The 14,907-nt window shown below is 38.7% G+C and overlaps 1 protein-coding gene across 3 annotated transcripts in view; it reads right to left on the bottom strand.

Moving 5' to 3' along the window:
* Window positions 1-3,066: 3,066 nt before the first annotated feature.
* HECW2 (HECT, C2 and WW domain containing E3 ubiquitin protein ligase 2) overlaps window positions 3,067-14,907 on the bottom strand; it is a 162,787-nt gene continuing 150,946 nt past the window's right edge. For all 3 annotated transcript variants that reach the window (XM_065669961.1, XM_065669962.1, XM_065669963.1), the window contains 5 exons: window positions 14,243-14,389; window positions 13,477-13,591; window positions 12,626-12,711; window positions 11,136-11,248; window positions 3,067-5,743 (listed from right to left, as the gene is read on the bottom strand). In XM_065669961.1, the coding sequence (XP_065526033.1) occupies window positions 5,632-5,743; window positions 11,136-11,248; window positions 12,626-12,711; window positions 13,477-13,591; window positions 14,243-14,389 (573 nt within the window). In that variant the 3' untranslated portion in view covers window positions 3,067-5,631. The remainder of the gene's footprint in view (window positions 5,744-11,135; window positions 11,249-12,625; window positions 12,712-13,476; window positions 13,592-14,242; window positions 14,390-14,907) is intronic.

The following is a 14,907-nucleotide window of genomic DNA, read 5'->3' on the forward strand; positions in this document are numbered from 1 at the left end:
TTTGTCATTACCATTCTGGCATGTAATCTGACTGCATTTGGGACATAAAAAAAAACAAGGTCAAAATTCCAATTGCTAAAGATTTTGAAGGGGGCAAATCAATTATTAGTAATTATTTCACATAGTCCTCAGGAGACATTTTAGCTGCAGTCTGAATACATACAGACACTACAATGGATTGTAACTATTCCAGAGAAGTCATTGACTGTCATTCTTTTACCTACACCCAGGAGAAGTCTTTCTAAGCAGTGACCAGAAGGTCATTATAATGTCATTGATATTCAGTAGAACAAATTAATCACGAGTTTACCTTAAACCAGCTACGGCATAACACGACTGAGCAAAGCCTATGCTGCAGAGCCCTAAATGAAGTTTCAACCTGAACAATACCTTTCTTAACAGTAAATTATTTTAGAAAATACTAGAAATATTTGAATAAAAACCTCTTAGCAATGAGCACTCTAAATAATAGTTGTCTGAAACTGAACAGAACTCTGAAGCTTGTGGTATGTTTTAAAGAGATGCAACACACAACCCAATACACACTGTGAAAATGTGATTTTATGGTCAGCTTTGTAGTTTTGCATACTCCTAAAAAATGCATTGTAAAAAGGCTTTTAGCCTCACTGGCTTTACAATAAAGTTCTTTTTCCTTACTATTTACCCACTGTACAATTATTTTCCCAGCAAACAAGCAATTTCAAAATCAACCTCCTAAACTCTTCTTTTATTGTAAAATACTTAGGCCAACGGTCAGCCTCGTCCAACAGCAGCCGTTGTGGCTGTGCTAATAAAACGATACAGGATTTTTTGCTTGCAGTTGGTAAGCCAGTCAACCCAGGTCATTTCTGCTGTTCCGTTTCGGACTGCAGAATTGATCTGAAATGCAAACTATTTAAGAAGCCAGGTTTGAGTGATTATGGAGACATTTTATTGGGAGTGCAATTTGCTTGCCCAGGGAGGAAAGAATGAGAAAGGGAAACAGCCGTGCTGTGTGAGTATTAATACTGTAAGGTTATCGTTAAAGCTAACTCTGTAATCTTATGACTGGAGACCAAATTACTCAATTCCCATTAATGCTAACAGGAATAAAGTACCTTTCCACAAAAAAACAATGGCAAGAAAAACATAACTACTAGTATAATTTAAAACAAATCGGTTTCTTTCACGGAAAAAGAATTAACTTGCTTTATGCTATGGGAAATGAATTTATGCTGGCTGCCACAGATTACTCTTTTGAGAACAGAATTCCCTCAGTCCAGAGACCGTGTGCTTGCAAGTATCTCCATAAACCTCTGCAGCAAACATCTGCAATGAATACTGCTGAGATTACATTTAGCAATCAGATGATACCATATGAATGCTTCAGAAGGAAGCTTTTTTTTCTCTAGCTACTTTTAAAGGGATTAAAAATACATCGGAAACCACAAAACTCTTCTCTTTCCTATAATTTTAAACTGAGCAAACTACCAGTCCCGTGCTCTGCCAGTTTAACTCATGCCAGAAACTTTGTCTGATGTCCTGCCAGCACACTGCTGCCTAGATTTTCAGTTTCCCCGAAGATTACATATATTCACCATACCCTGCATGACCCGAGGTTAGCCACTTCGATGTGGAGTTTATGTGGTGCCCAGCAGGCCTGTGTACACAGATGGCTTTCACCCTAGATGCTCTCTAAGCCATAGTAACACCTTTTTATGGTAGGTTCACTACGAGGGTAATGAAAACTGTGTTTAAAAGCAAAAAAGACAATTATTTGATGAATACTAAGGAAAACCAGCAGGCAGGGGGTGGGAGAAAAGTTTTGCTTCTGGTGAGCAGGACTGTGTGTTACATGGGAGTTTAGTTTGAATCAAAAGAAGCCTTTCCTGCGTTACCCTGCAAGGTGCTGCTGATGGCATGACAGGTAGCAGATGGCCACCTCCTGCCTGCTGTGGGCAAAAGCACTTGGTACCCTAACTGCTGCTGGCTTGCAGATTCTGAATGTATAACTGCCAGCTACAGTAAGCCCTGCACTACATAACTTCATTGATTACAAGCTTTTCTAGCGTCTGTAGGAATGTTGTGGTTAAATTGACTGCTAGCATACATTTGCTTGGCTGGGATGCTGGAATCTGGGAAAAGGTGGGCCTGGCCCTGAAGTACCAGGGACAGAGGCCACTTGAAGTTGCCATGGGCTGCAGGGACCTGCTAGCTGCTTTTTGGCTAGCAGTGCATGGCTCCACTCTCCAGCGGAGCAGGAAAAATGGGTACCACATGGGGACACCCCCAGCCAGACTCTGTCTGATGGAGATGCTGCAGGTTAAGTTGGTTGGAGCTGTCATCACACTGTAGCTGAAGGGAATCTTTTGTCTACTTCAGGCTGACTGGCTTTGTTTCCTCCCAAAATGCAAAGCTCGGTAGCATAATCTGGAAAAGCTCTGAGGAGATGCACACCTTCAGAAAAGCTTCTCAGTCTTTCTCTATTTGGAGCCTCATGCATGCCACCGCGCATCATAAGCAGAAGCACCCTGTTTGCCTGTTAAAATCATCTGCAGGACATGAAAGCTGTCTTTCACTTGGGACACATTTAATGGGAATGGTTTCCCACGCTGAAAGAATATTCTAAGCAGTAGCCAGGAGACATGGGTGTTTGAGGAGGCTCAGGCTTCCTTTCCTATACTCCCTTTCTGCTAATCTCTTCAGACCAGCAGCATTGCTTGTATCATCACAAAGAGCCAACCAAGTGCTTGAGGCACCCGAGGCAGCAGTATCTGGACAGCTAACTCATCACTTCTGAATTGCCTTTTGCTGGAGTCCCCCAGGCGATGTTGGCAACAAAGGAGGAAGCAGCAGTTTCTACCCATTCTCTCTTGGTCTCAATGCTACAAGGGCTCTGGATTTTATTTATCTTTTTATATATATATATATATATATTTATATATATATGTGTGTATATATATATATATATATGTTTCTTTTTTAACTGATGCTGCCCCACTGGTGACCCTGTCACAGTTCTACAGAATTCCGGATCATCATGGGTGATTTCCATTACTGTTACATGCATAAATACAGAAACAAATGTGTGCAGTAGATATCTTTAAATAAAAATTGTCAAGATGCATTTATTGTTTTAGTTTTGTACAAAAGCATAACTTAAAAGGCAGACTAGTATAAACTTACTTTGTGCCAAATATTTAAACTTTTCATTCCAAAGAGTTTCTGGTTCAAAACTTGTAGATACAGTTTCCACCTGGGAAATCTCCTTTTTAGACCACAGATAACACAGTATTGTAAAATCAGAATTCTGCAGTCCTTCAACCAATCCAAAGCTGCATTCTGCTTCGAGTGCCCGAGTTTTAGCTACTCAGTGAATGGATCATATGAAACATGAGCCATGCTGGAGTGACCTGATGAAAAGTCAGTTTGCCTACTGCTCGTTGGTGTTCTGAAAAAAGATGTGCATTAGGATCTGTGACATGCAATCTTAGCAAAGACTGATAAATACATGTGTAAAAATAAGGTGACATGTTTGGATTTTGCTCTGACACTTCATACAAGCCGAAAGTAGCATAAGAAAACCTGTTACTGAAGCAAGTCCCAGATGTCATGCAGAAGCTCAATTATTCCCAAAGAAAAGAGAATGCTTTCACTCTGATTTTGCAAACGGGTTTTCCTTCTCACAGGTAACATCTTCACAGTAAGCCCGAAGGGTTTTCTCAGTCACCACCACAGCTGCACTTGCCTTCTGACATGGAGCATGCAGCGGCAGTCTTTGCTGACGACACCTCCATAGACGCTCACGTCCGCTGGAAAACAACTCCCGCAAGAACAAGCAGGATACCTCCCTGAGATGCCCTTTCAAGAGTCTCCAAAGTGAGAACATTACTTCAAATGCTACTTTCCCCACAGAACAAAGCTTGCTGTGCTTCAGTGCTATCAAAAGAGGGCTAGCGCAAAGCTAAACGCATGTTCTTGTCGTCCAGTATCCAAGTGCAGCTTCCTGGGATTTTAAATGGTGGTGGATGCACTGCATAACAGCAGCTGTACAAGAAACAGCGTGCAGCTGCACAAGTGTTCCACAAGACCATCTGGAGGAAAGTACCAAAAACAGATGCAAGCAAGCTCATGTATTTCAGCAAAATTAAGAATAAAGAAACTGGTGTCCATGCAGTGTTTGATATGCCATAAAAACTCTTCCAAATAACATCTGATAAGAAAACTATTTACCAGTGAAAATGCAAGCTTAGACACTATGAACAGTTTACATCTTGTAGGTGTTCACTAATATGGGACAGTGGCATTATGACCAGCGGCTCACCTTAAAGTAGGTTACTCGTGGGTTTCCAGATGAGCTAGTGTTTTATGGTGCTGTACAAATAAAAAGGGGGGAGCATATGAAAGATCTGTATTAAACTCCACTGCATTAAGTTATCCAATGCATGAAAAATGACCCAGATGCATTTAAAATAAATGCATATTACAATATCAATATAGTATTATAAAATTATTACTTATGTGCACAGTCCTGATATCTATAGACATGGCACCGTGAAGAAAGCCTGGTTCCTAAGTGGTTTTATAGATACTTGATAGTGATGCAGTTTGCTATCAGTCAGATCATAATGTCCCTTCGACTTTGGTTCATTCAGTGCAAAATATTTTTGGGAGTTTTTTTACTCTTATAAAAATAAAAGGCATTTTTTCCCCTTGAGAGTGCTTAAAGAATAAACACCAGCGGAATGCCTGTTCAAGCATGGAAAGTGACCAAAACAGAAACTGTGTTTTAGTTTGCTTGTTTCCTGTTTACACTCTAAGAAACATAATATAAGGAACCTATAAAAATAAACAGAAGTCACTGTGTTAGGGTTTTGTTTTCCTGATATGCTGTGATAAATTGCTAGTTTCTTCTTAAAATAGTTTCCATGCAGTATAAAGCATAAAATCAGTCTTATGGTTATTAAGTTCATTGTAACAGCTCAGCTTTTGTCATACACACCACTGGTAAACACATTTCCACAAACCTCCTTAATGCAAGCCATTATTGTTACATCCTTTGTTGCTGACTTTCCTTCCAATTCACTTCTGCCCCAGGTAGGTGAGCTCTATGGTGCACACCATGCAGACACTCACAGTCTTCGGTAAAACAAGAACTGGATATGCTACTATAACATATGGCATAATGTACCTTCAGGGATTTAAAAGGAAGAAAATAAAAATGATTTTTTTTTTGATAATTTACTGTGTAGGTAAGGGGCTGAATGATTTCACATTTTGACTTGAATTTTATATTCAACAACTTTGATGAAATCCAGGTTTTGGGTACATCAGTTTTGCAGTAGCCAGGTTGATCACAACATGGGATTATGTTTCTCGTTTGCTCGGAACATACACTTAAGAAGCTTGGCTGTCCTGAAAAAACATGGATTGCAAGACTTGGGCTTCCCTGCACATCAGTCACACTTTAATTTCACTGTAGAGAATTCTGCCACCACCACAATGCTTTTTAATTGCTCTTTCATGGAACCTCATTATTTGAATCGCACCGTGAAACAATTTTCCTCTAGGAAATCCAAGACAAACGTTCATTCATTCATTGAGAAGACAGATCCACAAAAGTCCAATGAGCTGGGCACTGTGGTTTGCATGTCACTCAAGCCCGAAAGTACTTGTCTCTTCAACTGCTGTCAACAGTTTTTCATATAACATAGAGAATGATGGATAAGGGGGAAGGTCCAGACGATTAAAACAAGTGTGAGCCCTGAGGGGGGGGAAAAAAAGAGAAGGTGAAGAAGTACATTATTAAGAAGTTCAAAAGAGAACACACAGACTGGTATGTGCTGGCATAGAGATGGGTAGATAGTAGTCTTTCAGAATACTTTGTTCTGTCAAATGATGTTTTCCAATTGAGCACATAGCAAGGTTTAATCTACTTTCTTCTAATTAAAATAAACCACTAAGAAGGATTTATGAAGGTCTTTAGAAGCACACTGACAGCCCAAAAGGCATGGGATAAATTTTATCCATTAAATGCGCATGAGGAAAGAATGACAGAGTATGGTATAATTCAAATTGTCTGTTCTGAAATCTTGGCTTCTGAGAAGAAGGGGGTTTTTTTTGGTACTGATGATACCTGAAGACTGTATTTGTAACCATAAGCAAGATATTTCAGTACACTGAATATGCGTAAGATACTAGATTTGGTGAAAATCCTCCAGATACACTGGAAACAATCCCACAGCACGAAAGGACAGACAAATGAGATGCTCTTCCTTCTACATTTCTCTGGCATATAAATCCTGTTCTGCTCGTGCTGATTTACACAATGTACATACATGGTCCTGCAAGCCAATGACCTTTAGAATAATACTTTTTGTAATTACATGAAACTATGCACGTACCTCTAGCATACCACCCTACTTTCTCAAGAGGACAACCACATGGTTTCAATCTGCTTCCAAAGTCCATGTACCTCAGTTTTTTGACACACTTTGAACTGACACTCAAAACGCCTTCCAGGGAATGAAAAGGGAGATAATAAAGGTTTCTCCTTATAGCAGAATAATGAATATCATTGCCTCAGGGCAGGCTAAGGATAATACTGTCTAAAACACTATAGTGGACTATTATTCTCTGGTGGAATAGATAACATAACTATTAATGTGATGGGCTCTTGAGAAAGAAATGATGTGAAGAGAAGGTGGACAAAAGCCCCACTTTAGACTGATTTTAGAGGATGAAAACCTTTGTTTGTTTTTCTTTTGCAATATAACACATCACAGAGTTACTTGAATACAATTCAGGTGAAAAATTTTCCCTGCAGTGACCTGCCCTTCATCGGTATGAGCCATCTTAAATGTAAATGTGTAACATAATGTCAATGGAAGGACTGAACAAGCTCTCTCCTTACAGCAAATTAACTCCTCATTTAATCTAACCACTCCCAGAAATCTGAGTGTCTACAACAGACCTGTACTGAGCTTTCTCTGAGTCAGAAAGTGCTGCTTTCCATAGGAATACATTCACTAATTGCTGTTTTAGTGGCTTTCAACTCCCAACTACAGGGATGGAACACGAAGTGGGTTAATCTCATTTGTTACAAACCCAAGAGTCTATTACAAACCCTCATCGAAGCTGAAACACTCACTTAGTTACAGCCTTAGAGTGTCAGGCTGAAAAAACACATACACAGTAGAGAAGGCCACACTATTATTATAAACATAGTCCAAACATCACTTAAATTACTTAAAAATCACTGCAATCACTTAAAAAAGGCACTGAATTTCACACCCTTCCCAAAAGTCTTAGAAGTATACTGCTAGTACATGCTGTATAGCAGAGGGGGCATTTCCCCACCCTGTATTCCAGAAGCCTGATATTCCAGCCATCCCTTTAAGGCTCCTGGAGGAAGGCTTCCTTGATACTCCTGGTTTGCCTTTCCAAAACCCTTATAAAGCAGTATCTGTGAATTTCTGAAGTAAGAGACTGATTTAGACCCAGCAGCAAATGTGCAACTGGAACTCAGTGATCCCTTGAGTTCAGTGGAGAATGTGGGAGAGTCTTAGGCAATTAACAGTCTAACCACATGCTTCTGCTGCATGGAGCTGACAGCCATTCATTAGAACTATGGGTCATGCTGTGTGGGCTGCAAAACCACAAATTAGAAAAGACATAGTATATAATTAGCAAGGGATTAATTAGAAACTGGTTTAATAGTAAGCTGGCAAGTTGTTTACATTTATGAAGAGAACTGGGTTTTATCTTAATTTTGAGGGCAAGTTTGAAAATGTAATCACCTCCTTTGGAAAACCAAGTCATTAAAATAGACAAAAAACTTAAGATCTTTGGCTTCTAAGGCAATGCATGCTTTCCTCACCCTAGCAAGCAACTTCATACATCTTTGAACAGAAAGGTTTTTTGGCTTTGGACAGTATTTTCCCTTTCCAACATTTCAAACCACATGGGTACTGACTGTTCATCCTCCTGGACTCACATTGTAGGACAACATGAAAAACCATCTTGGTTCCTGAAGTCTAGATTCCCAATTAATCTGTCCTTCATTCTGACTGCAGTAGTAAATTGAGTGACTTAGGGTTAAAATTCAGCAGACAGAAATACTACTTGTATGTGAAACATCACATGCACGTATATGTAATGTACAGCTATGAATCTGGAACCAAATTTCTCAGCGTGTAAGTGAACTGAAAGCATAACAGTCCCCATGCTGATTTAGTTCAATCTACAACACGAGATAAGGAAGGAGAACTGGCATCAGGGATAGCAATAGTTAAGCTAAACCTGTAATCATCAATCTTTTCAGGGCCCTTTACATGACTTATTAGTGTAAAAGGCAATGATACTAGCTAGGCAACCTGACATGAGCCTCACGGAAATGTCACTATTTTGATTCAGCAGAACTGATTACACAGCAGTCAGAACAGTGGGAGCTAGGTAAACATCTAGTGAATACTTCTGTGTTTATATTCACAGCTGCTTAGACCATAAGCACATATCTAAGTAACTATATTAGTTGCCTTATATGTCTAAACATCAGGACGAAGAGATGGGGATGGGTATTTATATGTGTTTTCAGCAGTGCAGTAGTTCTTTTAGAAACAGAGGAAGAAAGAAAGTCCACTGCCTTGTCCTAACTTGAGTTCTAACTTTGGCCACCCTCACACTAAGCAATATCAAATTTCACAAGCACTCCCACTTACAGGGCAATTTGCAAAGTAAAGCACTGCTGTGACCAAGTGACAGTGCCTTAACACAAATACTTTGGTTATCTGACAATCAGTAATAGTCATGGAGTCCTAGGGCAGCATTCTCAGCACATCCAGCAATGTGTTTACACATGCAGGGCTTGTGCAGAAACCTCTTCAAAGTTTGCTACTCGGGGTCGTTGTTAACGACCTTCCAGCCAGCACTACTCAGTGTTTGCATAGTAAGTCTTTGAAGCTGGTGAGAAGCAGGCTGAAGCTACACTGCACAATGCAAATGCTACTTTCTGCTGAGGGCTTAGCCCATTTAAGCATGAACACGGAAGATCATTTATGAGATCAAAGTTCCCCATGTATGAATGCCAGGAATTCTCAGCTCATGACAACTGTAGATATAGAGTTGTTGGTTTGTTTGGTTTCTTTAAACAAAACAATTGTGTTGTTGGTTTAATTCTCACATTTTTATGTTAAAAAGCATCCACAGAAACAAAAATCAAATATTTCCTAACCAAGGGAATCATAAATGAAACTTCAAGGGCATGATACATTCTCCTGTATTTGAAGAGTTGGCTTTTCCTCTCTATTTGCTGAACACTTTATGGTAGCAGAGTTTCTCTGTGTCTCACAACAGGAAGCAGTTTTACTCTGCAGTTTGGTACAGCCAGGCCTCTGCTAACTTTTTCAGGGGAAATTCTGAACAACCTATTCTGGCATGTCCTGACCTTTTCCATGCTACAACCTGTGCTTGTTAGCACCAGGAATTAAAGTATTAGAGAACATATATAGAAAAAACTCCCACAGTCTTTTTCCTTATTTAAACTCACAAGAAAATCTTGTATTTAGAAGTTAGGAACAATAACTAAAAAATCAAAGCTTTTTCTTTTTAAACAAAATCAAAGCTATTTCATAACTAAATGATAAAGCAGACTTACCAGGCTACAAAGGTATTACTAGGCCCCCAAAATATATAGAGCATTTGATTTGAAACAGCAATTTCCAGAATTTGCTTATCTTTAATCCTCAGTTGCCTGGCTCTCACTTGCACTGTAAACTGGGAAGATGGCTTTGTTTAAAGGTCACCTGCTGTGCCTGTGGATATCACAGTGCCACTTCTGAGTCTTTGACTTTCTCAGTGTGGTTCAAATGGCAGTCTGCAGGCAGGAGCCAACCCCAGTGACGCCTCTGCCTCTGACTTTATGCTGGAGGAACAAGCTAAGTGATGCTGGACAGAGAAGTTCAGTGTGTCTGACAGATGCTTTGTGTCTAAAAAGAGACACTGAATGCAAGTTATTCCTGAGGAATCTTGCTTACTAGGAATGGGCTAGGATTAGGGTTGAGTTTCCTCCATGGATCAGCCCAGCAGAAAGCTACCATCACAAGCTATAGAAGCAGCCTGCTAAAGCTGAGATCTGATTATGCAGAGTTAGTTTACCCACACTCTGCATACTAATTTGTGTCTAATCACCATTAAAACACATTCTAAAGCCTACAGATTTACGGAACTGGATTAAAGGAAATCTTCCAGAAACATACCAGTCTAATCACAATACAGAAAAGACTAGAACCTGTCATTTTTTGTTAATGAAGTGCCCATGCAAGAAGATGTTTCTTGCATCACTTACATGTTAATCTAGTCCTGGTATTGCTACCATGGACCTTTGAAAACAACTCTTTTTCCTGGTCCTTATAAAATGGTACCTGCCATTACCCAGTTTAAATGCTGCCTCTTGTCTGCAAGGGCTCTTACACCTCAATTTCTGCTTTCATATATTGGATTCTCACATTACACCTTCTTCATGTATTTTAATTGACCCCACTTGTTCTTTACTGAGATCTTCACCTTCTCTTGTCCCTGTGCTGCCTCTTAAGCCAAATGACCCCCCTCCTCAAAATACAAACCTTCTTCAGTTCATAACTTGCCTCTTCCATACTTGTTAACACTCTTAACATCAGACAGAGCATAAAACTTACATCACTGAACTATACTGTAGAGACTGTGTCTAATAGAAGAAGTCTGATACTAGCTTTTGCTATTTAACTTTATTAAATATTTAATTTTAATTCGTATTAATTTTTGCTCCTAAGTGATGATCTGCATGCTCAATAAGTAAATACTTATTTGTACATTTCATCAATATAGCAAAATCCAATTCAAAAGTAGTTAACATTCTAATACAATTTTTCATAACAAAAGCATTACGGTATGGATATCAGCCACAGCTACGCTGCCTTGTCCATCTTATGGCAACAGAATTAAGTTCCAAGAAAAATGGATGCATCAAGACACTGGAACAATGGGGAAGGAAACTGGCATGTAAGGCATAGTATATTTGCATATTCAGTTAAAACTTGTTTATGTTTTTCAAACATCTGTTAGCCGGGTAACTGATACTCTAAAGTATCTCTAGCATTAAATACACACAACAGTTGTACCTTGGAAGAGCAGTGATCTTCCCCCACTTCTCCACACAGAACCTTCTTGGACCATTGCTCCCCCGTAGAGAGGCAAATCCTTCGTAAGGTATGCTGGACGTGCCTGTAACAAACTGCCAGCACAAACAAAACACCATGGATATTGAGTACACAGATGGTGTGCATTAGAAATGTATTTACATCAACAAACCCACTAAAGTCCAAATGCTTATGTAAAAGCATTTGTAAAATAAGAAAGTTTGTAAGGCACAAGTAATAAATGCCACTTTAAATAGAGGGTAAAGGAAAACAGAACATTTTATGACAGGACTCTAGAAGAGACAACTTATCAGATTAATTTCCTTCAAAGGTTTCTCTTTGAAAGAGAATACGTAAATACTGTAAAGTAAAATACTGTTAATATCAATTTACCTAACCTTAGGCCTAAGTGAGTTTTTCCCTATTGTCTTTATTCTGTATTAAGAGGAATTACAAAAAAAGTAATAATGGCTTTTTGGCTATGTGGATTTCAATGCCTTTGTAAACCATTATTAAATGCTAAAGAAAAGGACTAAATTTTGAAGGCTAGGTAGAATGTCTAGTGACATTTGCTGAAATGCTGTTTGTTGAGCAAATTTAGTTATAGCGTGTCATGAACTGATCAAATGTGGGTTTTGACATATCAGAGGCTACCTAATTTTTATAGCTGTAGAGATGAGAAATAAACTTTTCACTAACTGATGTTATAGGAACATATAAACGACATTTCTGTCTCTCTATCAAATGAGATGTCCCACACTGCTTTATACAAACCTTTTTTATGTACTTAAACGGAGTAAAAAAAAAATCCTTCATCATACTCATATAGGTACCTCAGTGACCAGATGCACATTATGAACTGTTAAAACCAGTGGATTTCACAGTAGACGAAGAACATGGTATGGTTTGGGGTGTGGGTTTGTCTGCTTCTTTACAGAGACCATGGATGTAACCCAAATTGCAACAATTTAACTTAGCAGTAAAACCACATGACAGGTTTTCGTGCTGCATCAAAAGGATGTCTGGATTCTGCAGGCTGGCTTAGTGAAAATGGAATTGGACTGATTTTCAGGCTTTCACCATTCTTTTCTACTTTGAGGCACTGAAACTTCCATCTAAGCTTTCTCCTTCCTAAGCTGTACAAATATTATTCAAATTTCTACCTAATGATATAACCAATTACAGTTTTCCTTTTCAATCTTTACTAGTCTTAATGTACTTATAATCAAACAAAAGGGATTATTGATATTGGATACTTTATCTTAAATGCATTTTTTATCTTAGAAATCTATGAAAACATCTATGAGCTTCAGTCACTTAAAATTATTACAGGAAGACTTTGAGGCCTGTCAGGTTCTTTCCACGGGCCAGCATCACCATCAGTTTTGGATGTCATATACCTGGATGGGACTAGTTTAGAATCTAATTTTAATGATGTGCGCTACTTTTACATAGATCAGCTGATTTCTCACCTGTAGAAGTCTTAGTCGTTGTTCATTGTTGAACCTCTCCACAGCAGCCCAGAACCACCGAATTACAATGTGATTGTCATGATAACCTGTTAAAACAAGAAGAGCCTTCATACCTCTAGGTGCTACAGAAGTGTTGAAAGTATATTTAATAAGCTTTTCCTAGTTTGGCCCTAGTCACAATAATGCCATATTTCTTATCTGATAGCAGCAAAAGACAGGAGAATAGAGAATAGTCTTAAAATGTTTAAAAATCTTAAAGCCAGAGAATTAATTTACTATGACAAAAAGGAGTGAAATCTCTTTGGGAAGCATTTCTTCCATTAATTAATCACTTACAGGGATGCCAAATCTTGAAATATCCCAATGCTGTGCTTTTTATATATCTAAATCTACAAATGATTCCTCAACCATCTCTCTCAAAGTAGTTCCCAAAACTTCTACTGTTCTCACATTATCTCAGCCTGCAGTCACTGGGATTAATTCTAACTTCCTGTCTTCTTTGAGAGTGGAAAAGAGGTAATTCCTACTAATAATGGTTACCATTCCATTTGTCTCCAGTGTAGGGGTGGCACTCTACTAGTGTGCAGCTGAGCACAGTGATTACTGTGGAGAAGACTGCTCTGTTATGCTGTCCAGACAAGATCAGTAAGGGAAGAGCTGCATGGGGAAGCAATGAAGCAAACTACAATGGGCAAGTGACCTTCTGATCCTCAACACAAGCTTAACCACAGAAGTTCAGAAGATACTACAGGCGTATTTCATAGCATAGTCCTTTAATGTCTAAGAAACTGGGCAATTCCAGCCCCCCCCCCCCCCAACACTGTCAGTAATCAACTCAAAATTAAGGCTACCTCCTCTGTACTCTGTATTATTTCTCCAGTCACTCAAGTCAATTTCTGCTGTTCCAGCTATAACCAGTTCCAGTTCTCTGGCATCAAATACAGACACGAGCCTTGCATCAACCACCTGTTAAAGGAAATAAAATGCATAGCACATTTCTTCATTTACAAATTTTTGCTTCCCCATAAAAGGCTTGTCTGCTACTAAAACATTTATCAGGTGACATTACTCTCACGAATGGAAAGAATGCGAATTTTCTTTCTTTTTAAGGGCAAATGAAGGGACGTCTTTTTCTTACATCGCAGTTCCATTGAGTTTCATTAGAGGATTATGGTAAGTGGGAGAGAATTTTATTGGCAAGTAATACAGAATTATCTCAGGGCAAATTAAGTTCAATACATTCAACTTAATTGTGCATGTTAAAACAGGAGAGAGAAAAATACCTTGAAATACACTCTGTCTTTTACTGTGTTATGTGGTACAGCATGCACACAAAACCCTCAAAGGCCCAATGAGGAAACAGATGGGTCACTTTAGCAAGTATTCACTGCTAATCATACAGATGGTGATCAGTGGTACTTTCCAGTTTAAAGTAGGTTCAAGTCAATTACTAACTTTTCTTTCTTTATTCCCCCCACCTCCCATGATATCTGTGAGGACACTTCTGATTATAGATGTATCTGGTTTTTGGAACTCTGTATGTGGGAAATGTATATGAGGAGAAAAATATTTTGGGGGGTAAAGGAAGCAAATAGATTTCATTTTGGAGTTTTTTACCTCATAGAAACCACGAACCAGACTTTCTGTTTGTTGTACAACACCTCTCTCAATTCTCCATTTCACCATTCTTTCTATATATTCTTTCTTGTTCTTTTCAGTGACTGGGATGTTGGCACCTCCTGGCTTTAGTTCCCGTTCTGTGATCTTAGGGGAAAAAAATGACCAAGTGACAATACAGTATTATACAGACAAAAGAAAGAATTGTAATAATGTATATTTTTAAGCTGAAGTAATTCCTCAAGAGCACTAGCTAGGAATGACTTTAATAAACTGGAACATGTGACGTAAGACAACATCAACCAAATCTTTTTTTTTTTTTTTAATAATATTTGAAACCCCATTTAGACTAAGAATCTTCATATTTAGTATAAAGAATAAACTGAGAACAAGAAACAATCTTTATAGCAACTAAACTACTGAAGTCTTCTAAATAATATTGTAACAAAGGTGTTGTAATACCTCTGAATGGTAACTCTGCTGCAGTTAAACTCAGGTAAACTACCTCCAGCAGAGCAGTCCACGATTTTGGTATTTCAGGTACATTCCAGAAAATCTCCTTCCCCAGAAAGACACGGTTGACTGGTTACAAATACCAATTTGTCCTTGCATTGCAACACTGTTTTCATCAAACAGAATTTTATAAAAACAAGTTTAAATCCGCA

This window comes from Lathamus discolor, chromosome 3 (genome assembly GCF_037157495.1).
Source record: "Lathamus discolor isolate bLatDis1 chromosome 3, bLatDis1.hap1, whole genome shotgun sequence".
NCBI lineage: Eukaryota > Metazoa > Chordata > Aves > Psittaciformes > Psittacidae > Lathamus > Lathamus discolor.